This window comes from Bos mutus, chromosome 22 (assembly GCF_027580195.1).
Source record: "Bos mutus isolate GX-2022 chromosome 22, NWIPB_WYAK_1.1, whole genome shotgun sequence".
Classification (NCBI taxonomy): Eukaryota; Metazoa; Chordata; class Mammalia; order Artiodactyla; family Bovidae; genus Bos; species Bos mutus.
The window spans coordinates 63,246,806-63,272,229 of record NC_091638.1 but is presented as its reverse complement, the minus strand read 5'-3'; the positions used below and the strand labels follow the sequence as shown (position 1 = coordinate 63,272,229).

General features: G+C 49.3%; 1 protein-coding gene across 1 annotated transcript; it reads left to right on the top strand.

Moving 5' to 3' along the window:
- Nucleotides 1-433: 433 nt before the first annotated feature.
- LOC102281177 (tumor necrosis factor receptor superfamily member 26) lies at nucleotides 434-24,102 on the top strand. The gene is made up of 9 exons (XM_005904420.2): nucleotides 434-504; nucleotides 5,773-5,860; nucleotides 6,577-6,705; nucleotides 8,334-8,448; nucleotides 9,898-9,974; nucleotides 17,268-17,411; nucleotides 17,917-17,942; nucleotides 18,708-18,963; nucleotides 22,443-24,102. Exons 1-8 carry the CDS (start codon nucleotides 460-462, stop codon nucleotides 18,939-18,941), a joined length of 858 nt encoding a protein of 285 aa, XP_005904482.2. The 5' UTR covers nucleotides 434-459; the 3' UTR covers nucleotides 18,942-18,963; nucleotides 22,443-24,102.
- Nucleotides 24,103-25,424: the final 1,322 nt, after the last annotated feature.

The window sequence follows — 25,424 nt, the reverse complement described above, 5'->3', positions numbered from 1 at the left end:
GGCTGGGGGCTGGGGCCTGGGTCCCCGGGGCGTGCAAGCGGGATTGGTGGCGCGGGCAGGGAAGAGAAGGGCCGATGTACGTGACCCTCACCCCACCCGGGCGCCCCTCATCCCACCCCCGCGTCGCTTTCGCTGGGCTTGGCGAGAAGCAGAAAGGGCAGTTCTCTGCTGCTGCTGCTGCTGCTGCTGCTGCTGCTGCTGCTGCTGCTGCTGCTGCTAAGTCGCCTCAGTCGTCTCCGACTCTGTGCTACCCCAGAAATGGAAGTCCACCAGGCTCCCCCGTCCCTGGGATTCTCCAGGCAAGAACACTGGAGTGGGTTGCCATTTCCTTCTCCGGACGGTTCTCTAGAACCCAACTCCTCAAACCGCTCGCGATTGGGCGCGGCGGTGTCACGCGCCGGAGGGGGCGGTGCCCAGGTCTGCCTTCAATTGGTCGCGCACTGCCTCGGCAGCGTCACAATGCCCGGGATGCGCGCTGTGTTCTTGTGCTGGATCCTGATTGAGGTGGGACGGCAATGGCGGGGCCCGGGGCCTGCGCGGCGGGGCTCGGGGTGGGGAGACCCGGGGATGCGGGGAGGACGGTGTGCCGGGGCGCGCGCCCAAGTGAGGCTGGCACCGGCAGGGGGACCCTAGAGGAAAAACTTGGACGAAGCGTGAGTTTCCTCATAAAGGAAACCCAGTACCCAGCGGGGAATCTTCCCCATCCTGAGCCCCATGCGGGGTCCAGCCTGCTGCACCCCCTCTGCCTGCCGGGGAGCGCTGCGGGGGCTGGCGGAGAAAGGGCGGGGTGGGGGCCGGCGAGTGGGCGCGGGGCGGTGGGGCGACGAACGGCGCGCAGGAGACCGGCGGAGATGGGAACGGGGGAGCTGGAGGAGAAGGGGGCGGCGCGGGGAGGGGAGCCCGGCGGAGATGAGCGCGCAGGTGCGGTGGGTGAGGAGGTGGGGGCGGGCGGCGGTGAGGCAGCGGAAACTGACCGCACCTTGCCTGCCAGCCGCGGCCTCAGCACTGGACGCGGTCCAAGTCGTTTTAAGTTTTAAAAGCTCACGCTGACGTCATTGTGCTTTGGCCCCAGGGAAGATGCTTCGGTGCCTTTTCTTCTGCCTCTTGGCCAGGCATAAATCTTTCTTGGTGAAGTATCTGTTTTAATCTTTTGCTCATTAAGTTTTTTTTTTTCTTCTGATTTTTCAGTTTTAAGTATTCTTCATGTGCTTTGGATATAAATCTTTGATCAGATAGACCCTTTTAGAAGGTTTTGTCCAAATTTGTGGCTGGTCTCGTCATTCTCCTAACCGTATCTTTTGTAGAAATTTTCTGTTTTGATGAAATCCAGTTGATCACTTTGTCCCTCGGTGACTGTGCGTTTAGCCTCCTGTTTTCTCCTAGGTTTTCTCCCAGCAGTTGTTATAGTGATATCTTTTATTTTTAAAATTTTTATTTTATTTTTGGTTGTGCTCCCCCTTGTGGCTCAGCTGGTAAAGAATCTGCCTGCAAGGTGGGAGACCTGGGTTTGATTCTTGAGTTGGGAAGGTCCCCTGGAGAAGGGAAAGACTACCCACTCCAGTATTCTGACCTGGAGAATTCCATGGGCTGTATAGTCCATGGGGTCGCATCACTGACTCAATGAACATGAATTTGAGCAAGCTCCAGGAGATGGTGAAGGACAGGGAAGCCTGGCGTGCTGCAGTCCATGGGGTCACAGAGAGTCGGGCCTGACTGAGCAACCGAACAATAACAGCAAGGGTCTAGCTGCATTTTTTTTGCACGCAGATGTCTAGTTTTCTCAATACCGTTTCTTCGAAAGACTGTTCTTTCCCCATGAAATGGTCTTGGTGCTCTTGTCAAAAATCACTTGACCACATACGTGAGGGCTTGTTTTGGACTCTGTTCTATTCCAGATATTTGTCTTATGCAAGTTCCTAAGTGGAAACCCACTCCAATATCCTTGCCTGGTAAATCCCATGGACAGAGGAGCCTGGCGGGCTACAGTCCTTGGGGTCGCAAAGAGTCCAGCACGACTGAGCGACTGACCACATCTCCCCATCTCCCCTCCGCCCTAAGCAACCACTAATCTACTCTTTGTCCCTAGTTTCCCGATTCTAAATGGTTCACACGAATGAAATCACATAATACACGAGCTTTATGACTGACTTCTTTTACTTGGCATGAGATTTTCAAGAGTCATTCATGTTTTTCAAGGCTCATCCATAGTATTCCATTGTATGGATTTATCCCATTTTGTGTAACTTTTAAACAAATCTGTAGGTAGAACTGTAGATGAAAAGAAACCGCTGTATCCATTTCTTCCCCTGTACGTAATGGTCCGCTCCCCCTCGCTGGCAGTTCCAGCAGTTTCGGTCCTTGTTGTTCAGGCGCTAAGTCGTGTCCAAGTCTTTGCAACCCCGCAGACTGCAGCACACGAGGCTTCCCCTGTCCTTCACTATCTCCCGGAGTTTGCTCAAACTCATGGCCACTGAGTCAGTGATGCCATCCAACCATCTCATCCTCTGTCGTCCCCTTCTCCTCCATCTTTCCCAGCATCGGGGTCTTTTCCAGTGAATCAGCCCTTGCTGTCAGGTGGCCAAAGTACTGGATCTTCAGCTTCAACAACAGTCCTTCCAAAGGGTGGTCAGGGTTGATTTCCTTTAGGATTGACTGGTTTCTCTCTTTTGTCCAAGGGCCTCTCAAGAGTCGTCTCCAGCCCCACAGCGTGACAGCGTTAGTTCTTCGTTATGGTCCAAGTCTCACATCCATTTGTTTGTCCTCCACCCTGAGAGTAACAGGCATAGATTATTTATCTCTTAAAAATTTCAAAATAATTGGTTTATCCTCTGAAGCAGTCCGAAGTATATTTCTTCAGAAAGTAAAATTTCACTTTTGTGAGAACCTTCGTCTTGACACACTCCTCATCTTGATTGCGTTTCTTCGCATCCTGTCCTAACTGCCTTTGGGCTGTTTATTCCTCTCTCTCTCTCTCTCTTTTCTTTCCCAGCCTGTGGGATTAGTTCCCCTACTAGGGTCAGACTCCCCTCGCCCGCATTGGCAGCTCAACTCTTAGCCTGGGAGTGCCGAGGAAGTCCTGTCTCTGACTCCCTTGACCTGTCGCTGTTGCGGGGTCATTACTGCAGAGTCTACCTCAGCAGGAGAATTTGCGTGACCAAGCTGGTGAGAGGCTCCGCCGGCTCGTTTAGTGGTGCGTCCTTACCGAAAGCACCCTCTGTTCAGTTGCTCGTTGCATGAGTTGAATTTTTCAAAAGATGAATGAGCTCATATTTAACCTCTGTGGAACTAGCTCTTTATTCTGTAGCCTTAGCACGGTCAAACGGCACGGACCGATCGTATAATAGCGTGTTTCTCAATTGGGGTTCATCTCATGGCTTCTCATTTACAGTGAACATACTGCCCCGGTGGTGGTGTGCTGTGCTCTAGCGGCTTAGTTCAGGCGGTGGTCGCCAGGCTTCTTCGCTGTGAGGTCACTGTCTTCCCTGTGTTGTTACCAAGTATCTTATGTGGAGTTGCTTTGAAATCATGGAACTATTCTTTCCTCTCATACTTTCATTTATGAATGTTAGCATTTATTGATGATTCTTGCCTGAGAGAAGAATCATCGTTTACTTTTTTTGTAAAGTAGATTTTCTTCTTTATTTTATTTATTTTTTATTATTTTTAAAATTTACAATATTGTATTGGTTTTGCCATATATCAACATGAATCCGCCACAGGTATACGTGTGTTCCACATCCTGAACCCTCCTCCCTCCTCCCTCCCCGTACCATCCCTCTGGGTCGTCCCAGTGCACCAGCCCCAAGCATCCAGTATCGTGCATCGAACCTGGACTGGCAACTCGTTTCATATATGATAAAAAGCTATCCAAATACTTTTTCTCTGTGACTTTTTGCTTCATTTTTACTAAGGTGAAAAATAAATCAGAAAAAAAATACAAATAGAGTCTTTGCCATTGGGGGCAAAAAAAAAAAAAAAAAAAAATGGATCTGGGAAGACAGGGCATAAGGGAAGCAGAAGTCGGAAAAGAAAGGGAGAAAAGAAATCACACAGAGAAAATGTGATATCAGGAACAGAAAAGTAGATGGTAGAAATTGACTGAGAGTACGAAGCCAGTGCATATAAATAGGCTAAACTCATTTATGAATTATCAGGATGAATTAGAAAAGTCTAGCGATGCGGCGTTGTTCAGAGCTATACCTAAGAGACAGTCTTACAGCAGAAACACAGCCTCCTGCAGTGCAGGCGGACAGACAGAGGTATGGGCCAGGGGTATTCTCACTCACAGCCTTGTCACAGTCAGATTGGAGAGCGTGCAGGCTAGAAAGCGTCCATGACTCAGTGACCAGAGGGAGAAGCCTCAGAGGAAATAACCGCGGATCCTGCATTCTACTCCTCCCCTGTGATAGGATCGCTCTAGTACAGAATTAACCACACTGACCACACCCGGAAAGGAAACCGCGGTCCAGTCCCTGTGAGCCTCTGTCAGCACATTTTCACCAACCTGTCAATATATAATCTTGCTTTACGTGTGTCTCTGTTTAAAGACATCTGATTTAATATATACTTAATTCACTAACTGGGAACTCACAGCCAGTGGCACTGTATAGGCTGCCTATACAAAGTTTAAGATGCCTTTTGTCTACATATGTAGACACATCCAGCCTTCTGTCCTTCAGAACACCAGGTGAGACTGGCCAGGAGACCTTGCTTTTCTTTCCTTTTTGCCAAGCCACACGGCATGCTTGATCTTAGTTCCTCGGCCAGGGATAGTACACGCGCCACCCCCTGTAGTGGAAACGCAAAGTCTTAACCGTTGGACCCTAGGGGACCATTTTAAACGTCAAAATCACCAACCAAAGACATGAAAACCAGGTGCAGAAATTCTACAGTTTACACTGAGAGCTGGCAGAGGAAGGCAGCAGCGCCTGAACTGGACCTGTGTTTCCAGGATGTGTTGAGCACAGACTCTTGCCCTTCTGGGCACGTCCAGGAAGGCATCAGGGGTCTTGACATTGGGGTAATGAACACATTTCAGCATGTAGGCAAGTTCAAAAACACAGAATTCAGCAAACAATTGAGGCTCAACTGTCCTAGAGAAACAGACGTGAAACCGTATGTAAACAGTAACACCTCAAAGTACAGAAAGCAAAGAATGATGTAATTACACGGTGAAGTCTAGAGCCCACAGACGTGGTACGAGAGCTTAGTATACCTCAAAGCCAGAAGTCAAGCAGGATAGGAAATCGGTGCGGATTTGCAGTTACTGGGACCTTGTGATCGATGGGCTCCGGTGTGTCCGCGCGTGTGCACATTCATGGGCACAATGATGCACACATTGAGATACAGACGCTCAGATCCCCATTCCCAACACAGACGGTGTCCTCTCTTGACAAACTCTTGTGCACCTGCTGAAAACATGAACTGTATGCTAGAAGAAAATCAAAGACTCACTAAATTCCAAAGGCTCACGACCACAAAAGGTCTACTTCTGACCAGGCACAGGGAATAGACGTTAGCCACGGAGGTATCAACAGATGCACACGCATCTGAGGATGAAAGAGCGTATTCCCCACACAACCCTGCTCCGTACTGCGAGTGGGGCAGCAGGGAGCCCGAGGAAAGTCCCCGGCCTGAGCCTGCCCGACGACGTCCCCTCCCGAGGGAGGCCGTACCCCGGGGGAGCTGACACTCCCTGCTCAGGGGTGTCGGTGTCTGCTCCCATCAGGAGCGGAGACATCTGGAATGCCCGTGTCCCCTCTCTCATTGAAGGTGGCTGTGGCAGCAGGGCAGACCTCCTGTAACCCAGGCGGATATGAGGTTCCAGGCGACCTTTCCTGTAGCAGATTCTGCCCGGCTGGTGAGTCTGGGGTGATTTCCAGAGCTTTCCAGGGAAGACTTCTGCTTGGGAGAGGGGAGGTTGGGGACACGTTGAGCTGAGCTGGGGGCAGCCTGCGGGAAGAACCTGCCTGTCTGGGATGGGGGAGAGTCTGTCCTTGGCAGCCACCAGAACCCTGAACCCCGTCCAGACACACAGACACACGCCCATGTGATCAGTGAAGTCCCTCCCCAGCCCCCTCTGTGAGGGGCAGCTGGCCCGTCACCACGGGCATCCCGCCCCAACCCCCACACACACCTGCACACATGCCGTGCCTTCCAGGGGCCCGTGGTTCAGAGCCCAAGCACCTGGTACCTGGACCCGTAGCCCCATACCCTCCCCACACTCCCCAGCCCACCCACCTGTGCACACACTATAGACGTTCATATGCACACATCTCTGCATTCACACACACTCCTGCAGGAACCACGTGTAGGGAGCAAAGTGAAGTCTTGTGACCTTGCTCCAGCGCCCACGCATTGTAGGGCATCGGTACAAGCTGGGGGGTGATGTGGGTCCCTGGTCTCTGGGACGGACACCTGTGGCCTGGGATCAGTCCAGCTGTTCCCAGGAGGCCGGGGTGGGTTGGGGGTACTGTGCGGGGGGTCTGGTCTCCAGGTGACTCGGGACCTCCTCCAGCCAAGGCCTCAGAGACTGGGCGGGGTCCCCACCTGCCCTCCGTGTCCCGTCTCACGCAGGCTACTACGTAAGCAGACCCATAAACCAGGACCACCACATCGGAGCCTGCTCGCAGTGCGAGTCTGGAACTTTCAGAGCTCATCCCAACGAGCAGACACAATGCACGCCGTGTGCCCAGTGCAGAGAGGGTGAGTGGTGGCAGTCCCGCTCACGTGCCCCGTTGACCCGGCCCATGGGAACCTCCCCAAGGGCAGTGAACGGTCCCAGAGGAGCGCGGCGGGAGCCGTCGTCAGGGAGCGCTTGTTGGTCACGATGCGGTGTGTGTTGCCTGAAGAAGCAGCTGCAAGTCATTAGGGTTTCAGACTTGCTGAGTATCAGTACGGTACACAGAAGTTCTTCTATCTCTGTGTATCGATGACATTGTTTAAATAGGTAATTTTCCAATTTATTTATCTTTAATTGGAGTGTAATTGCTTCGTAACGTTGCATTGGTTTCTGCTGCACAAAAATGTAAATCAGCTAAGTGTATGTTTATATCCCCTTCCTCTTCAGCCTCCCCGCCCCGACCCTTGAAATGTAATTTAAAAATACCCACTTGCGTTGGCAAAAAAAAAAGATTTTTGGAATAAATCTAGCAAAGCATGTATAAATATATATGTGAAAAAACTACCTTTAATGAAATATAAATACAGAGAGAAATACCACAATATAGGAAACCAGAAGGCTCAGCGTTTTGCTTTCTTGTGCTGTGGCCGTGGTGTGTGGCTTGCAACATCTTAGTTCCCGACCAGGAGTTGAACTTGGGCCCTGGAAGTGAAAGCTTCCTAACCACTGGACCAGCAGGGAACTCATTTGGTGTTGTGTAAGGATCAGTTTTTCCTGGAATGGTGCTTAGATTTTGTGCATTCCCAATGAAAATTTCAGTGTATCAGTGTATAAATCAATTCATCTTGCCATAGACTTTAAACTGATACGGTTTTATTTTTAAGAGGTAAAAATAAGAGACTTCCCTGGCGGTCCAGTGGTTAACAATCACCTGCTGATGCAGGGCACGCAGGTTCATCCCCTGCTTTTCGAAGATCACACATGCCACCGAGCGGCGACTCCCGTGGGCCACAACCACTGTGCCCACGCACCCTAGGGCCCGTGCCCTGCAGGAAGAGAAGTCACCAGAGTGAGAAGCCACAACAGAGAGTAGCACCCGCTCGCCACAACTAGGGAGTGTGCACACAGCAGGCAGAGCCGCACGGCCAGAAACAAATGCATTAGAAAAAAAAAAGGTAAACACATCCCAGCAGGAGTCGTCATGAACTTGCTGTCCTGACGCCTGCTGGAACAGCTTCCTTCTTGGAAGATGAAAAAACGAGATAGCACCCTAGCTGCCCCTCGTCTTTGACTCAGCAGAGACAGTGAGGCGGAGTGACATTCACGTGGGGGCAGAGAGTTGGCCCCGTGGAAACAGCTGCATAGACGTGAGGTGTGGGTGCAGCCCCAGGACCCAGCCCTTCGCAGGTGGAAGGGCGGAACCCTCCAGCGATGCTCGGAGAGACCGTGTTCCGTCCACACCGAGTAGGGCTGTTGTGACCTTCCTGGGGAAACGAGTGGACACGTTGATTTGGGGTGTGTCTGAGCAGGTGGCCCTCTGCCTCCAGCCCAGATTGCCGGGGCACCCACAGCTCCTCCGCAGACACCCAGACGGCAGGGGTGAGGTCTGGAGGTGGGCGCACGTGCTGAGCCTTTGACTGAGCCTGGACGTGGCCCGGGGGCAGGACAGAGTCCAGGCCCCGGTGACTGACCCTCGGCCCGCCTCCAGCAGATCAGGAAGTGGTGAAGCGCTGCTCCGCCACCAGCGACCAGGAGTGCCAGTGCCAGCGGGGCAAGTTCTACTGCGACTCCGTGGACTGCAGAGAGAGCTGCTTCCGGTGTACAAGGTGCCACCTAGCGGTGGGAGCCGGCCAACAGGCCCGGGCGGGGGTTCTCTTCTCCATTCACCTGTTTGGTTTCGGGTCACTTGCTCAGCCACCCCCTGGCCGGAGCCTCTGTTTTCCCATCTGTGTAATGGGGCTAATGGTAACACCAGCCCCAGTGAGGAGCCCTGAGGATTAAGGCAGACGAGTCACCCGGAAGTTTCCGTGTGGGGGTGAACTGGAGTCATTGCTCATCCATTTCTTCCTCCTCTCATTCACTCATTCATGCGTGACTGTGAGCCCCGCTGTGGTCTGCGGGGTCGTATTGCAGGCCTGGGCCCCAGCAGTGGTGGAGAGCCCCCAACATGTATGCAGTGATGGGCTCACGAGGGACAGAGAGGCTGCAGGAGACAGGGCCCTAGAGCGGAGGCAGGGAGGGCGGGACGCAGGGTGGAGCCGCAGGACGTCCAGGGGGAGGCGCTGTAGGCAGGGGGCGCCCCCCAGGCTCCGGGCCCGGGTGGGATGGCCAGTGCGTGTTTTCTGCCCCTGATGTTACAAACCACCTCGACCGGGAGGCTTTTGAAAAACAAGAAGAATGTATTCTTTCACAGTTCTGGAGACCGGAAGTCGGAAATCGAGGTGTCAGCAGGGCCAGGCTCCCTCCATAGGCTCTCGGGAGGAATCTCTCGCTTCCTCAGCTTTGCCGGCACTCCTTGGCGCTCCTCGGCTTGTGGACGCATCCCTTCCGTCTCTGCTTCCGCCTTCCAGGGATGTTCTCCCGTGTGCTCTGCCTCAGCATCTTCACATGGCCTTCTCTCTGTCTGCGTACATCTTCCCTCTTGTGAGGACGCTGCTCACTGACTGAGGCCCACCCTGATCCGGTGTGACCTCCTCTTAAAGGATTACATCTGCAGAGACCCTGTTTCCACATCAGGTTGCATTCTGTGGTTTCCGGTGGGCTTAGATTTGGGGCAGACTTTGAGGAAGACACTCACAGTGGTAAAGCCACTTGTAAAATCACCTGCCTTTGTAGATTCTTAAATACAACCCCGGCCAGCTTGCGCTGTTGGCTGAGGAACCTGCCAAGTTCAAAGGAAGGACTGCCCCCAGGTCTGGGTCGGTCAGCTCTGGCTGGTCCCCTTCTCCACGAGCTGCATCTCAGGCTGCTTTCCCTCCCAGTAGAGGTACGGCCACGTCAGGACCAGTCCCCGTGGCCACACACAGCTCTATCGGGGACAGAGACGGGGGCACTTCCCCCATCTATCAGAGATTCCTAAGTTTTCTTCTCATTGACTCAGTGTGGGCCAGATAGCCCGGCACATGCCAGACACTGGTGACCTGAAACCTCATGGGCCTGCTGAGGAGGTTGGGTTGGTCCTTCTAACCCCTGACCGGTGGGGTGGTGAGTAAGATTCTTTGGGTCGGCCCGAGCGAGGGGAAAGGATGCTCACAGTTTCTTTGTTCTTCTCTCAGGTGTGAAGGAGACAGTGCCGTCCTTCAGCCCTGCAATGCCACAAGCAATACCATTTGTGCCATAAATCCACAGTCAGGTAAGGGGCTGATTCCATCTCTTAAATTCATAAAGGCCAAAGATTGAGGCTCTGGGGGTCCCAAAGTCCCTGTTGTCACAACTCATCTCTGCTGCTGTAATGAAAGAAGCCAGAGGCTGTGATCAGAGGTGCTTGGCTACGTGTCAGTAAACTTTATTTGTAAAAGTGGGCTGTGGGCCATGGGTCATCCTTCATAGACTCCTGTGTTGAGTAAACAGAATCCTTGTGGACAAGTTATGGCTTCCCTGTCCTTGTCCCGTGAGTTCTGGCTGTGTGGGCTCAGTGTGAGCCCACCAGGCTGACCAGGTAGCAGGTGGAAGGGACTGACCGCCCTGTGAGACCTGTCCTTCCTGACATCCCAACACCTGGCCACGTTCCTGCTTGGCGGGACCTCAGATGGGACTTAGGAATGTGAGTTCGGTGCACACCCCCAACAGAATTGATGCTCCACTACTGAGTATCTGTGCAAATCTGTGCAAGACTATTTTCCTTTTCTTTTTTTAAATTGAAGTCTTGGTGATTTACATTGGTGCAAAGTGGTTCTGTTACACACACACAGATATGTACATGTGTGTGTATGCTAAGTCACTTCAGTTGTGTCCGACTCTTTGCGAGCACATGGACTGCAGCTTGAAGGCCACTCTGTCCATGGGATTCTCCCAGGCAAGAATATTGGAGTCGGTTGCCATGCCCTCCTCCAGGGGATCTTCCAAACCAAGGGATTGAACCCGTGTCTCTTATCTCTCCTACACTGGCAGGCAGGTTCTTTACCACCTACTTCCTCATAGCTCAGTTGGTAAAGAATCCGCCTGCAACGCAGGAGACCTCGGTTCCATTCCTGGGTCAGGAAGATCCACTGGAGAAGGGAAAGGCTACCGACTCCAGTATTCTGGCCTAGAGAATTCCGTGGACTTTATAGTCCATAGGTGGACACAACTGAGCGACTTTCGCTCACTCAGCTCCACCTGGGAAGCACCATAAATATATGTATACACATATATAGTCAAAGCTGTGGTTTTCCTAATAGTCATGTATGGATGTGAAAGTTGGACCGTAAAGAAGGCTGAGCCCAAGAATTGATGCTTTTGAACTGTGGTGTTGGAGAAGACTCTTGAGAGTCCCCTGGTCTGCAAGGAGATCAAACCAGTCAATCCTAAAGGAGATCAGTCCTGAATATTCATTGGAAGGACTGATGTTGAAGCTGAAGCCCCAATACTTTGGCCACCTGATGAGAAGACCTGACTCCTTGGAAAAGACCCTGATGCTGGGAAAGATTGAGGGCAGGAGAATAAGGGGAGGACAGAGGACGAGATGGCTGGATGGCATCGCCGACTCGATGGACACGAGTTTGAGCAAGTTGCAGGAGATGGTGAAGGACAGGGAAGCCTAGCGTGCTGCAGTCCACAGGTCTGAAGAGTTGGACACGACTGAGTGACTAAACAACAACAACAAATACATACATATTCTTTTTCATATCCCTTTCCATTGTGGTTATTATCACAGGATACTAAATGTAGTTCCTTGTGCTATACAGTGAGACCTTGTTGTTTTTCTGTTTTGTGTGCGGTGGTGTGTATCTGTTCATCTCTAACTCCTAATTTATCCTTCTCTCACCACCACTTCTTTGGTAACCATAAGTTTGTTTTTGAGTCTGTGGGTCTGCCTTTGTTTCCAAAGTCAGCTCATTTGTGTCACAGTTTAGATCCTTGGATAAGTGATTTCACGGGGTGTTTGTCTGTCTCGCTGACATCACTTTGTGTGACCATCTCTGGGTTCATCCAGGTCTCTGCTGAAGTCTTGCCCATTTTTATATTGGCTGTCTGGGTTTTTATTTTCTCATTTGTGATGCTTATCTAGAAACACTGATAATTGTTTATAAACGTGGGACACAAGCTCTTTGTGTCGAGTATCTGGGCCTCTTGTGGACAAAGGTCCTTCATTTTAACAAGTCAGGTTTGTGGCTGTTTTCTGCCAGGGTTGGTGTTCCTCCTGTCCTGAGTGAGAAGCTTTGCTCAGCTGGAGAGGGTGTTCTGTCTCATGAGCTGCCAGAAGCTCCTCTTTATCACTTACAGGACCGCAGTGGTGTCCGTGTGGTGTGAGGGAGGCGTTTTTCCCGCTGCACACACGGACCACACCGCATCGTTCTTTGGATCCAGTGTTCCCCGCCCTGAGTGTTACTGGGTTGTCGTGAGCACCGCGGCCCCCGGGCGTCTCTCTGTTCCAGGGTTCGTGCCGCCCTCCTGCTGGCCTTCTCCTTGGGGCCGGAGTACCCGTTGTCTCCTTCTCCAAGGTCATCAGGCCGTCCTTGGACTCAGCATAGACGTTTACATTTTAAAATAAGCTTCTTAATTTCCCTCGGATTTGAATAACCTAAAAGTGTTTGTTTTACTTTTTATTGGAGTACAGTTGAATTACCATATTGTGTTAGTTTCAGGGGTACACCAAAGTGAATCGGTTACACGTATATCCACTCTTTTTTTTAAAGATCATTTATTTAATTTTTTGGTTGTACTGCGTCGTCTTTGCTGCACGCGGGCTTTCTCTAGTTGCAGAGAGCGGGGCTACTCTCTAGATGTGGAGTGCGGGCTTCTCATCGCCGTCGTGTCTCTTCTTGCCGAGCACAGGCTCTAGGGCACACGGGCTTCAGAAGTTGTGCTACACGGGCTTAGTTATCCCAGGGCGTGTGGGATCTTCCCGGGCCAGGATTGAACCTGTGTCCCATTCGTTTGCAGACTTAGTTCTTATCCAGTGTACCACCAGGGAAATCCTGTATCCACTCTTTTGTAGATTATTTTCCCACATAGATCATTACAGAGCACTGAGTAGAGTTCCTTGTGTTACACGGTAGGTCCTTATTAGTCATCTGTTGTATATATAGTAATGTGTATGTGTCATTCCCAATCTCCCAGTTTATCACTGCCCGCTGCCCCCCCCCCCCGCAAACACACACACACAAACACACAGATACTGGTAACTAGCAGCTTGATTATGCTTCTGTTTTGTAGATAAGTTCATCTATAACCATCTTTTAGATTTCACATACAGGTGATAACATATAATTGTCTTTCTCTTTCTTACTTACGTCACTCAGTATGACAATCTCTCTATCCATCCATGTTGTTGTAAATGGCATTATTTTGTTCTTGTTATGGCTGAGTAATATTCCATAGTATATATGTGGCACATCTTTGTTATCCATTCCTCGTTTGTTTTTATAACTTTTCATTTTATATTGGAGTATGCATGCGTGCGTGCTCAGTTACTAAGTCATGGCTGATGCTTTGCGACCCCATGGACTGCAGTCCACCAAGCTCCTCTGTCCATGGGATTTCCCAGGCAAGAATACCGGAGTGGGTTGCCATTTCCTTCTCCCTGGGATCTTCCCGACTGAGGGATCGAACCCAGATCTCTTACTTTGGCAGGTGGATTCCTTACCTCTGTGTCACCTGGGAACCCATGTTGGAGTATAGCCGATTATCGTTTTCAGTTCAGTTCAGTTCATTTGCTCAGTTGTGTCTGACTGTTTGCAGCCCCATGGACTGCATCACGCCAGGCTTCCCTGTCCATCACCAACTCCTGGAGCTTGCTCAAACTCATGTCCATTGAGTTGGCGATGCCATTCAACCATCTCATCCTCTGTTTTCCCCTTCTCCTGCTGCCTTCAGTCTTTTCCAGCATCAGGGTATTTTCTAAGGAGTCAGTTCTTCACATCAGGTGGCCAAAATTTTGGAGCATCAGTGTCAGCATCAGTCCTTCCAGTGACTATTCAGGACTGATCTCCTTTAGGATGGACTGGTTGAATCTCCTTGCAGCCCAAGGGACTCTCAGGAGGCTTCTCCAACACCACCGTTCAGAAGCATCAGTTCTTCAGTGCACAACTTGGTTTATGGTCCAGCTCTCACGTCCAGACATGACTACTGGAAAAACCACAGCTTTGACTAGACGGGCCTGTTTTGGCATTACAGTTTCAGGTGGACAGCAGAGGGACTCAGCTATACATACACATGTATCCATTCTCTCCCAGTGGAGAAGGAATGGCATCCCACTCCAGTATCCTTGCCTGGAGAATTCTGTGGACAGAGGAGCCTGATGGGCTACAGTCCGTGGGGTCACAAAGAGTTGGACACGACTGAGGGACTAACAGATTCTCTCCCAAAGTCCCCTCCCATCCAGGCTGCCTTGTAATACTGAGCACATTTCTCTGTGCTGTTCAGTAGGACCTGTTGGTTATCCATTTTAAATTATAGCAGCATATGCATGTTGATCCCAAACTCCCTAACTGTCCCTTCTCTTCTGTCTTCCCCCACCACTAGCAACCGTAAGTTCATCCTGCGAATCTGTTTGTGTTGTAAATAGGTTCATTTGTATCATTTCTTTTTAGATTCCATATGTAAGGGATGTCATACAATATTTCTCCTTCTCTGTCTGACTGACTTCACTCAGTGTGACAGTCTGTAGGTCCATCCAAATTCCTGTAAATAGCATTATTTTGTTCTTTGTAGTGGCTGAGTAATACTCCATTTTAAGCATGTACCCCGTTTTCTGTATGCATTCACCTGTTGATGGACATTGATGTTGCCTTCATGTCCAGGCTATTGTGAATAGTCATGCTATGAGCATTGGGGTGCATGCATCTTTTCAAATTAAGAGTTTTCTCTGGATATGTGCCCAGAAATGGGATTACTGGATCATATAGAGTTCTATTTATAGTTTTCTGAGGAACCTCTACACTCTTCTCCACAGTGGCTGCATCCGCGGATACACATTCCCAAGACGAGTGTAGACGGTTCCCACTTGTCCGTGCCCTCTGCTGCATTTATTGTTTGTAGTTTTTGATGATGACCGTTCTGAATGGTGTGAAATGATAGTTGATTGTAGTTTTGATTTTTATTTCTCTACTAATTAGTGATGTCGAGCATCTTTTCGTGTACCTTTTAGCCATCTGTATGTCTTCCACAGAGAAATGTCTATTTAGATCTTCGACCCATTTTTTGATTGCTTTGTTTGTTTTTTTTTGGTGCAAACTGCATAAGCTACTTGTGTATTTTGGAGAGTAATCCCTTGTCTGTTACTTTCTTTGCAAATATTTTCTTTCATTCTGAAGGCTGTTTTTTCATTTTGCCTATAGTTTCCTTTGCTGTGAAAAGCTTGTAAGTTTAACTGGGTCCCATTTGTTTTTGTTTTTATTCTAGGAGGTGGATCAGAAAAGATCTTACTCTGAGGTTTATCAACGCCTCTTCTGCCTCTGTTTCCCATAAGGATTTCATAGCACTCAGCCTTACATTTTGGTCTTTATCCATTTTGAGTTTATTGCTGTGTACAGCGTTAGAGTGTTCTGCTCATTCTTTTGTGTTTACCTGTCCAGTTTTCCCTTCACCACTTTTTAAAGAGATTGTCTTTTCTCCATTGTGTATTTTTGCCTTTTTTGTCAGAGGTTAGGTGACCATAGGAAAAGGCAAAGGCACCTCACTCCAATACTCTTGCCTGGAAAATCCCATGGATGGAGGAGCCTGGTGGGCTGCAGTCCATGGGGTCGCTAGGAGTCGGACACGACTGAGCAACTTCACTTTCACTTTTCACTTTCATGCACTGGAGAAGGAAATGGCAGCCCACTCCAGTGTTCTTCCTGGAGAATGCCAGGGACGGGGGAGCCTGGTGGGCTGCCGTCTCTGGGGTCGCACAGAGTCGGACACGACTGAAGCGACTTAGCAGCAGCAGCAGGGGACCACAGGTGCTGGGTTTTCTCTGGACTTTCTGTGCTGCTCCATTAGCCTTTGTTTCTGTTTTTGTGTGAGTACCGTACTGTTTTGATGACCATCGCTTTGTAGTGTAGTCTAACTCAGGGACCTTATTCCTCCAGCTCCATTTTTCTTTCTCAAGATTGCTTTGGCAATTTGGAGTCTTTTGTGTTTCCATACAAATTGTAGAATTTCTTGTCCTGATTCTGTGAAAACTGCCATTGATAATTTGATAGGGCTTGCATTGAATTTGTAGACTGCTTTGAGGAATACAGTCGTGTTCACAATGTTCAGTCTTCCAGTCCAAGAACATGGGATATCTCTCCATCTGTTTTTGTCATCTTCTTTTTCTTTCATCAGTATATTATAGTTTCCAGAGTATAGGTCTTTTGCCTCCTTAGGTAGGTTTATTCTTGGTATTGTATTCTTTTTAATGTGGTGGTAAATGGGATTGTTTCCTTGATTTCTTTTTCCATTCTTTCATTGTAGGTGTGTTGGAATGCAAGAGATTTCAGTGTATTAATTTTGTATCCTGCACCTTCACCAGATTCATGGATGAGCTCTGTTAGTTTTCTGTAGCATCTTTAGGGTTTTCTATGTATAGTCTCATGTCCTCTGTAAACAAGGACAGTTTCACCTCTTCTCCAGTTTGATTCCATTTATTTCTTTTTCTTCTCTGTTTGCTGTGGTGAGGCCTTCTAAGACGATGTTGAATATTAGCGGTGAGAGTGGGTACCCTTGTCTGTTCCTGATCTTAGAGGAAATCGTTCGTCTTTTCACAGTGAGTGTGATGTTTGCTGTGAGTTTGTTGCAGTGACATTATCATCTTGAGGTAGGTTCCCTCTATAACCTGCAAACACTTTTAAAGGCTCTCTTAACAGCAGAACTAAGGCAGAATGAGGAAGGGCTACTCTGAGAATAAAGAAAAGCCTTTAAGCAGAGTGAGGGTGCTGCGTGGACGACTTGCTCCCTCCTGCTCGGTCCTTGGTGACAGACCACATCATCGCGGCCGAGCATTCCGAGCTCTGACGGGCCTGCACTGCACCCAGTGTCTGCGTGACCGCAGCTCCTGTGGGTGCTTGGAGCTCAGCAGGGTGAGGAGACACCCGAGTGCTCATGCCACGCGTCTCCCCAGGGCGGGCCCTGCCCTGCCCCTTGGGCCAGCGCGGCCCAGCCTGGGTGCCGGGAAGACGGGCCATCTGCTCTCCCAGGCTCCTCCAGGCTCTGCCACCTGCTGGCCCAGGGGTGTACCTGCAGCTGCCCCCACTCTCCCCTGAGCCTCTTGCTGCCCTGCTGGCAGGTCAGATCTGCTGCTGCTTTGAGGGACCAGAGCGAGATACCCCACGGCCTCTGAGCCCAGGGTTCCGTGAGAGCAGGAAGGATGAGCCTGGCTGCCTCCCACTGGGGAGGTCCTGGCAACCGTCAGCGGCGGGGAAGGAGTGCGTGGTGGTTTGGAGCGCATCGGTGCTGCCCCCACTCCTGAGATAGCAGGTCACTTGGGTGAGGAAAGTGTGCCTGACCCTGTGACCATGTCCTCTGTTTTGCCTCCTTCCAGGAAACTCGGGGTCATCACGCGGCGCCTACCTGGGTGTGAGAGTGGAGGTTTACATTTTCATCATTTTCATCCTGATCATCGTCCTCATCGTGCTCATCGTCATTGCTGCTGTGTATTATTTTGTTGTCTACCTTGGAAGAAAAGGTTGGTCCGAGTCGTGTTGACCTGGAGGAAGCTAGGTCAACAAGAGCATCAGGAGCTCAGAGAAGGGGTCTGGGGTCGGTGTTACTGAGCAGGAGCCTCTGGTATAAAATACAGATCAGTTCACATTCTAACGGGGCCTCACGTGTGTGAGCTCAGAGCCACCTGCTGTGTGCCTCCTGACACGCAAGGCTTGAGGCCAGAATCCCAGGTCAGCTGCTGGACACAGGGTGTCCTGGGCGCCCTGGGCCTGGAAGCAGAGAGAAACTGGTGCTTCTCCAGCCAAGGGGGTCCTGGGGAAGGCAGCCCTGCGTGCTGGGGAGGCTTACCGAGTGAGTGCCCCTCCTGTTTTCCCAGCTGCACAGGTGTTCCAGTCAATTTCTTTTTTTGCTGTAACTGTAAATACACTTTCTTTATTGTAAATTTAAAGTACTTCCTCTCGCCCACAGATGTCACTATAATAGTTTATATGATTTGTTTTCATTTCTCTCTCCTTTTTGATCTGCAGGAAGTCGGGATAATCTAAGAGACTCTGTAAGTATTGCCCGGGATTTGTCCAGGGGAGCCCCAGGAGACATCCCAGGTGGGCGGGACAGCCCCAGGCCTTCCCTCCTGCATCCACACCAGGCCTGTGCGGTGGAGTCTGGGCCCGGGGACATCTGTTCTGGATGACTTGAATTCTGCTGAAGCAAAGGGGGCAGGGGGCGCCCTGTGGGTGCCTGGGGCTGCAGACAGACCCCGATAGAGGGGGACTTAGAACGTGCGGCCCTCAGGACCGTTCCCACAGCTCTGGAAGCCAGAAGTCTGAAAGCACGGGTTGGCGGGGTGGTCCCCTGGGTGCCCTGGGGGAGGGCTCTTCCCTGCTGCTCCTCGTGGCGGCTGGACGTGCCTGGCGCTCCTCGGTTGGTGGGTGATCGCTCTGCTTCCGGCCATCTTCCCTCGGCCTCTCCCGCTGTGAGCCTGTGTCTCTGAGTCTCTCCTTGTGAGGACACTGGTCTCGGAATGTAGGTCCCAGTCTTATGCAGTGGAACCTCAGCTTCACAGACGCTATTTCTACATAGGCCCTCTCACAAGTTCTAGGGGTGAGGATGTGAATGTATCTTTGGGGACCACCATCCAGCCCCCCACAGGTTGACCTGGGACCCCCAGAAGCTGGTGGCACAGAGGAACCTGACCTCCGGCAGTATTCCTTTCTAAAATTGCACACGCTCGCTTACCTGCCATTTATTCCCTAAAGCGGCTTGAGAAGGGCTTGGCCTGCAGGCTCCTGTCAACAGAAGGAATTTCTTTATCCTTTAGTCCCAAGGAATCAGCCAGTCCAGCGACCTTGAGAGGGGCCCACCAACCCCCAGTGAGGACATCAGCCTAGAGTCGGTGGGGAGCTCAGCCCTGCTGGTCTCCACGGGCCCTGGAGGTGCTGAGCTGCTGCAGGGGGCCAACGGAGGTCTAGCAGTGCCAGGGGAGCAGGAGAGCAGACCCGAATGCTCGAGACCACCGGGCCAGGCAGAGCCATCCACCTCCACTGATGGCTAGGAGCAGGTGCCTGGACTGTCCGGTGAGTGTGAACCAGGGCCCCGCCATGCGGCAGAGCGCTCTCTGAGGCAGGCCTGTATGGGGGGCTCCTGCCGAGTTCCCGCCTCAGTCTCCTGGGCTGCTGTAACCACCCCACACCCGGGCAGGGAGTGGGTGTTCAAACACAGATTGTAGTGTCTCATGGTCCTGCATGGGAATACCAGACCGCCTTACCTGCCTCCTGAGAAACCTGTATGCAGCGCAAGAAGCACCAGTTAGAACTAGACAAGGAGCAACGAACTGTTTCAAAACTGGGAAAGAGATATGTGAAGGCTCTGTAGTCTCACCCTGCTTATTTAACTTCTGTGCAGAGTTTAACGTTATGCAGAATGCTGGACCGGATAAATCACAGGCTGAAATCAAGAGTTCAGGGACAAATGTCAACAACCTTAGATATGCAGATGATACCACTCTAATGGTAGACAGTGAAGAGGAACTAAAAAGCCTCTTGAGGGCGGTGATAGAGGAGAGTGAAAGAGTTGGCTTAAAACTCAACATTCAGAAAACTAAGATCATGGCATCTGGTCTCACTTTGTGGCAAATAGAAGGGGAGACAAGGGAAACAGTGACCGACTTTATTTGCCTGGGCTCTAGTATCTCTGTGGACAGTGGCAGCAGCCACGAAATTAAAAGACGCTTGCTCCTTGGAAGAAAAGCAAACCTAGACAGCATGCTAAAAAGCAGACACATCACTTTGCCAACAAAGGTCAGTATAGTAAAAGCTATGATTTTTCCAGTAGTTATGTACAGATATGAGAGTTGGACCATAAAAAGAAGACAGAGTTGGGAAGAATTCATGCTTTCGAACTGTGGTGCTGGAGAAGACTCTTTAGCGTCCCTTGAACAGCAAGGAGAGCCAATCGGTCCATCCTAAAGGAAATCAACCTTGAATATTCATTGCAAGGACTGATGCTGAAGCTGAAACTCTAAAACTTTGGCCACCTGATGTGAAGAACTGACTCATTGGAAAAGACCCTGATGCTGGGAAAGATTGAAGGCAGGAGGAGAAGGGGACAACAGAGGATGAGATGGCTGGATTGGATCACCGATGTGATGGACATGAGTGAGCAAGCCCTGGGAGTTGGTGAGGGACAGGGAAGCCTGGCGTGCTGCAGTCCATGGTCTCAGGTCAAATAACAGGGAGGGAACACAGCCCTGCCCATCAACAGAAAATTGGATTAAAGATTTACAGAGCATGGCCCCGCCCATCAGAACAAGACCCAGTTTCCCCCTCAGTCAGTCTCTCCCATCAGGAAGCTTCCATAAGCCTCTTATCCTTCTCCATCAGAGGGCAGACAGACTGAAAACCACAAGCACAGAAAACTAACCAATCTGATCGCATGGACCACAGCCTTGTCTAACTCAATGAAACTAGGAGCCATGCCGTGTATGGCCACCCAAGACACATGGGTCATGGTGGAGAGTTCTGACAAAACATGGTCCACTGGAGAAGGGAATGGCAAACCACTTCAGTATTCTTTCCTTGAGAGCCCCATGAATAGTATGAAAAGGCAAAAAGATAGGACACTGAAAGATGAACTCCCCAGTTTGGTAGGGTGCCCAATATGCTACTGGAAATCAGTGGAGAAATAACTCCAGAAAGAGTGAAGAGACAGAGCCAAAGCAAAAACAACACCCAGTTGTGGATGTGCCTGGTGGTGGAAGTAAAGTCCGATGCTGTAAAGAGCCATATCGCACAGGAACCTGGGATGTTAGGTCCATGGATGAAGGCAGATTGGAAGTGGTCACACAGGAGATGGCAAGAGTGAACATCGACATTTTAGGAATCAGCGAACTAAAATGGCCTGGAATGGGTGATTAACTCAGATGACCATTATATCTACTACTGTGGGCAAGAATCCCTTAGAAGAAATGGAGTAGCCCTCATAGTCAACAAGAGTCTGAAATGGAGTACTTGGGTACAATCTAAAAACAGCAGAATGATCTCTGTTCGTTTCCAAGGCAAATGTTCAATATCGTGGTAATCCAAGTCTGTGCCGCGACCAGAAACGCTGACGAAGCTGAAGTTGGGCGGTTCTGTGAAGACATGCAAGACCTTCTAGAACTAACACCCAAAAGATGTCCTTTTCATTTTAGGGGACTGGAATGCAAAAGTAGGAAGTCAAGAAACACCTGGGGTAACAGGCAAATTTGGCCTTGGAGTACAGAATGAAGCAGGGCAAAGGCTAATAGAGTTTTGCCAAGAGAATGCACTGGTCATAGCAAACACCCTCTTCCAACAACACAAGAGAGGACTGGAGTGGAGTCCGTGAGTCGGGCACCCTTACGCATCGTCTCAGGGAGCCAGCCTGACCCCTTCTCCGATTCTCCAAGGGGCCTGAGACAAATAAAATGCAGAAGTTGGGACCCCCAGCTGGTGTCTGTGGGGCACACTGGGATGGTCAGGGTGGGCAGAATGCCACCGTTTGAGAAAGGAGAAGCTTAGGGAGCTTTCTTGTCTGAAGATCCACCTTTTCACATTCACCAGTGACATTGGAGCAACACTTATTTGTCAAATAGAACTTCTGTGAGGTTCATCAGGAAAAGGTAGATGTTGGTTTTATTTTATTATACATTTGTGGGGTTTTTTAAGTTTTTTTTTTTAGTGTGGACCGTTTCTAAAGTCTTTTGAATTTCTTACAATATTACCTTTGTTTTATGTTTGACTTTTTGGCCACACGGTATGTGGGCTCTTAGTTCCCCATCAGATGTCGAACCTGCACCCCTGCATTAAGAAGCCCCAACTATTGGATCACCTGGGAAGTCCCTACATTCTTGGTTTTAAGAAAAAACATGAGTCATGATCGCAATTCGTATCTAACTGCAGATTATCAGGTCCCCGTTGGCTGGGTTGCTGTGTGCTCACTGGCACAGGAATCCACAAGAGTTGAGATTTATTGAGCACATACTTCCTGCCGGGTGCTTTTTATAATCTTATTCTCACAGCCCTGGGAGACTATGCCATCACACAGATTTAAAACATGACCACCCAAAGCTCAGAGAAGCTACGAAACTTGCCCGAGCTCTCACGACCTGACCTGGCCCAGCACGCACAGCAGGAGGCCTCCCCATCCCAAGCCCCTCAGCACATCTCTGGGTGGCAGGGCAGGGCAGGTGCCCACGTATGCTGCATCCGCAAGGCTTCTGACTTGCCTGAGTTTCCTTGGCTCCTTCTCCTAAGCTCACTGGCTCCAGTAATGAATGAGCAACGGACATGTAAGGAGACACGGCAGGTTGTAGCCAGACGGCCTCCTGGCCTCTTGGCTTGGTCCCTTCTTCAGGATCATCTGAGCTGGCACAAGGCCTCCCAGGTCATGGGCTGTGGTGTGCAGCCCAACGCCGAGCCCTTGGGGCAGGTGGAAACGCCTCTAGGAGTACTCTCCCAGGGCAGAGTCACTGGGTACTCTTGTCTTCCAAGAATGTAAACAAACTCTTCTTTTTTTTTTTTTTTTTTTTTTACAGCCATCAATAAGAACTTGTGTGCCGGAGCCAGCCGGCAAACTCGATCAGGTCCCGAGAATGTGCACAACGCGGCTGAGAAAGAATACTACAGCAAAAGAATACTACAGCAAATACGGGGTCGAGAGGCTCAGACACGTCCCCACAAAGGGAGGCGGTCTGAGCACAACTTTATTCAGCATCTTATATTTTTACAGGAGAGCAAGAGAAAAACAAGACAGTTAACATTTTTCTTGGTTGACCTATACATCTTACAAAAAGTCACAAGAAATTTTGCTAGCATGGGAATGGCACCCTGTTATTATTTCTTACACCAGATAACATTTCCCTGTGCGTGAGAAGTTTGCACAGAACTCCAGGTGTCTGCAGTTAATAGTCGCCTAATCTCTGGGGTGGCGGGACAGAGAGCTATATTTGCAAGCAAACCCTCAAGGACTGAGGCAGCTCCCAGGGCTGTGTCCTTTAGATAAAGGACCCCGTTCTCACGGGCAGCTCCCCGCATCTCCCCCTTTCTTTTTATATAGGCGCACGCTTACATTCTTTTAACTGCAGACAACTTCCATAAATGGAATCTTTTATCATCTATAGATCATCAATCAGTTTTTTAATTAAGGTGCAAGAAATAAAACAGTTAAAATTGTTAAGAATAGTCCTCCTATGGCTGCTTCCAAGTGCCAAATACTATTGGCGGTAGGTACATGTCGAAAAAGTTTTTTAACAAAAGACTCAGCTCTTTTTGCAACATCCAAATCAGGTCTGGGTGCATTTTCAATGTTCATTATTTCTTGATGTAGATGCAGTAAATCTGAGGAAATATTTTTATTATGTCAAATATCTTTTAAATGAGCTTTTACCTTATCTCAAGCAGTTATACTATCATTATATTTTTTGGGGGTAACACAGATCCATCGAAAATCGGCATGACATTGTACCCGTAATCTCAACTTTATATCTTGAACCTCTTTGCCTAAAAATTTTACAACATCATAAAGGGCATTCAATCGGTCCTCTAGCTTTTTGTCAGTATCTTTTTGAGTCCCCAGGGTAACGGATACATTTTGTGTCAGATTATCAACAAAAGTTGCAGTTTGCATTGATTGTGCCAGGGACAGGGCTGCAGTAATCCAGGAGGCAATAAGGGTTACCAAAGCTACAAATCCCAGAATTATTAACCCTATTCCCCTGCGATAACACATTAAAGCACCCTCTACTTTTTTCCAAAGTTCAAGAGTTTTTTCATCATACCAAGACCCATTGATCTTTACAGGAATCATAACAAAAGCAGGCTGTCTTAAGACTAGAACCCTAGTTTGATTAGTAATTTTCCTAAGGCAGTTAGTTAAGGTACAATTGTTACAAGTTATATTATAATTTCGTAACCTAGATTGTATATTTATAGATCCTACTAGTAAAGCATAAGGGTGAGGCACACATGCACAAGGGTACCTCATGGTAAGATTTCATAAAAGACTATTTCTCTCTTGATCTCACCTGAAGATAGGATCCTTCACACCCAAGGGCGGCAGCTAGTTTCCAAATTTCTGTTTGAAATACTTTAGAGCTGCCCAAGTTTCAAATACAGGAAGCAAAGTCTCTATTGTCCAGTTCCCGGGCTTTTGTCCGAATCCAGAGACCAATCCCACAGTGACTCATTTGTCCCAAATGTTATACACCGTAGCAGTTCCATCTCGACACAGTTTCCATGGTGCAGCCGTGGCTCTTCCCCTTGTTTCAGGGTCACAGAAAGGGATATCTAAAGGACCAGTTCCATTACGACATTGAGGAGTTCTAGATTTTTTTGTTACTCCAGGAACGTCCAGGTTCTAACTACTGTCAGAATTGGCATATCTTGCCTCCCCAACAAAAAGGCATCCTGTTGAATTAAAATATCTAGACAGACAGATAGGTAAACGATCAAACACTCCATGATAAGAGAAATTAACTTGATTAGGAATAATATGTTTTTCTGAAAAACCCCCCGAAGCCACAGTATCGTTAGTGTATATGGGAATGGACCGACCCTCCCAGCCCACCGGTTGGAGAAGGGGAGGGTCGGGAAAATAAACCCAGTAAGCATTTGAATATTCTTCAGAATGTGTAGTATTAATCTGATTTAAGATAATTAATAAGGTTATCAGGAAGCTTAAAGGCGATATCGGATCACCCTGTACAGCAACACGATTCTGTGCCTCTCGCATCAATGCCTGGAGTTGTTGCCGAGATGGTAATTCATCATGCTCTTGAATCGTCAGTCTCCTCATCTGGTTTACTAGAGATCGTCTCTGCCGTGCGTACCAACCTTTCCGGCAGCCAGCGCGGCGTTTCGGCATCCTGTGGGAAAACACAAACGTGCCCTCGTCCCCAAATTATTACAGGATCTGGTCCATACCATTTTCCCACAAGTGGGTCTTTCCAAAAGACTTTAGGTCTTATTGTTTGCACATCAAAGTTCCAAAATCGCTGTGCTGCTGAACGGCCACGTATATCCAATTGTAAAAAATTTAGAACAAATAAAGCATGGTTTAGAGAGTTGGAGGGGGTATTGAGATACAATTCCCCCTTCTTTAGTTTTTGTAATTGATGTTTGAGAGTTTGATGTGTCCGTTTAATAATTTTTTGACGTTGAGGATTATAAGGGATACCCATTTTATGTGAGATAGACAATTGTGTACAAAGTAGTTGAAAATTTTTAAACACGTGAAAAGATGCTCAACATCACTCATCAGAGAAATGCAAATCAAAACCACTATGAGGTACCATTTCACACCAGTCAGAATGGCTGCGATCCAAAAGTCTACAAATAACAAATGCTGGAGAGGGTGTGGAGAAAAGGGAACCCTCTTACACTGTTGGTGGGAATGCAAACTAGTACAGCCACTATGGAGAACAGTGTGGAGATTCCTTAAAAAACTGGAAATAGAACTGCCTTATGATCCAGCAATCCCACTGCTGGGCATACACACTGAGGAAACCAGAAGGGAAAGA

Excerpts from the sequence above, each read along its gene's own strand:
- LOC102281177 (XM_005904420.2), top strand. The coding sequence starts at position 460 with ATGCCCGGGATGCGCGCTGTGTTCTTGTGCTGGATCCTGATTGAG. Across the intron at positions 9,975-17,267 it reads TGCCATAAATCCACAGTCAG|GAAACTCGGGGTCATCACGC; the intron begins GTAAGGGGCTGA and ends GCCTCCTTCCAG. Across the intron at positions 17,412-17,916 it reads TGTCTACCTTGGAAGAAAAG|GAAGTCGGGATAATCTAAGA; the intron begins GTTGGTCCGAGT and ends TTTGATCTGCAG.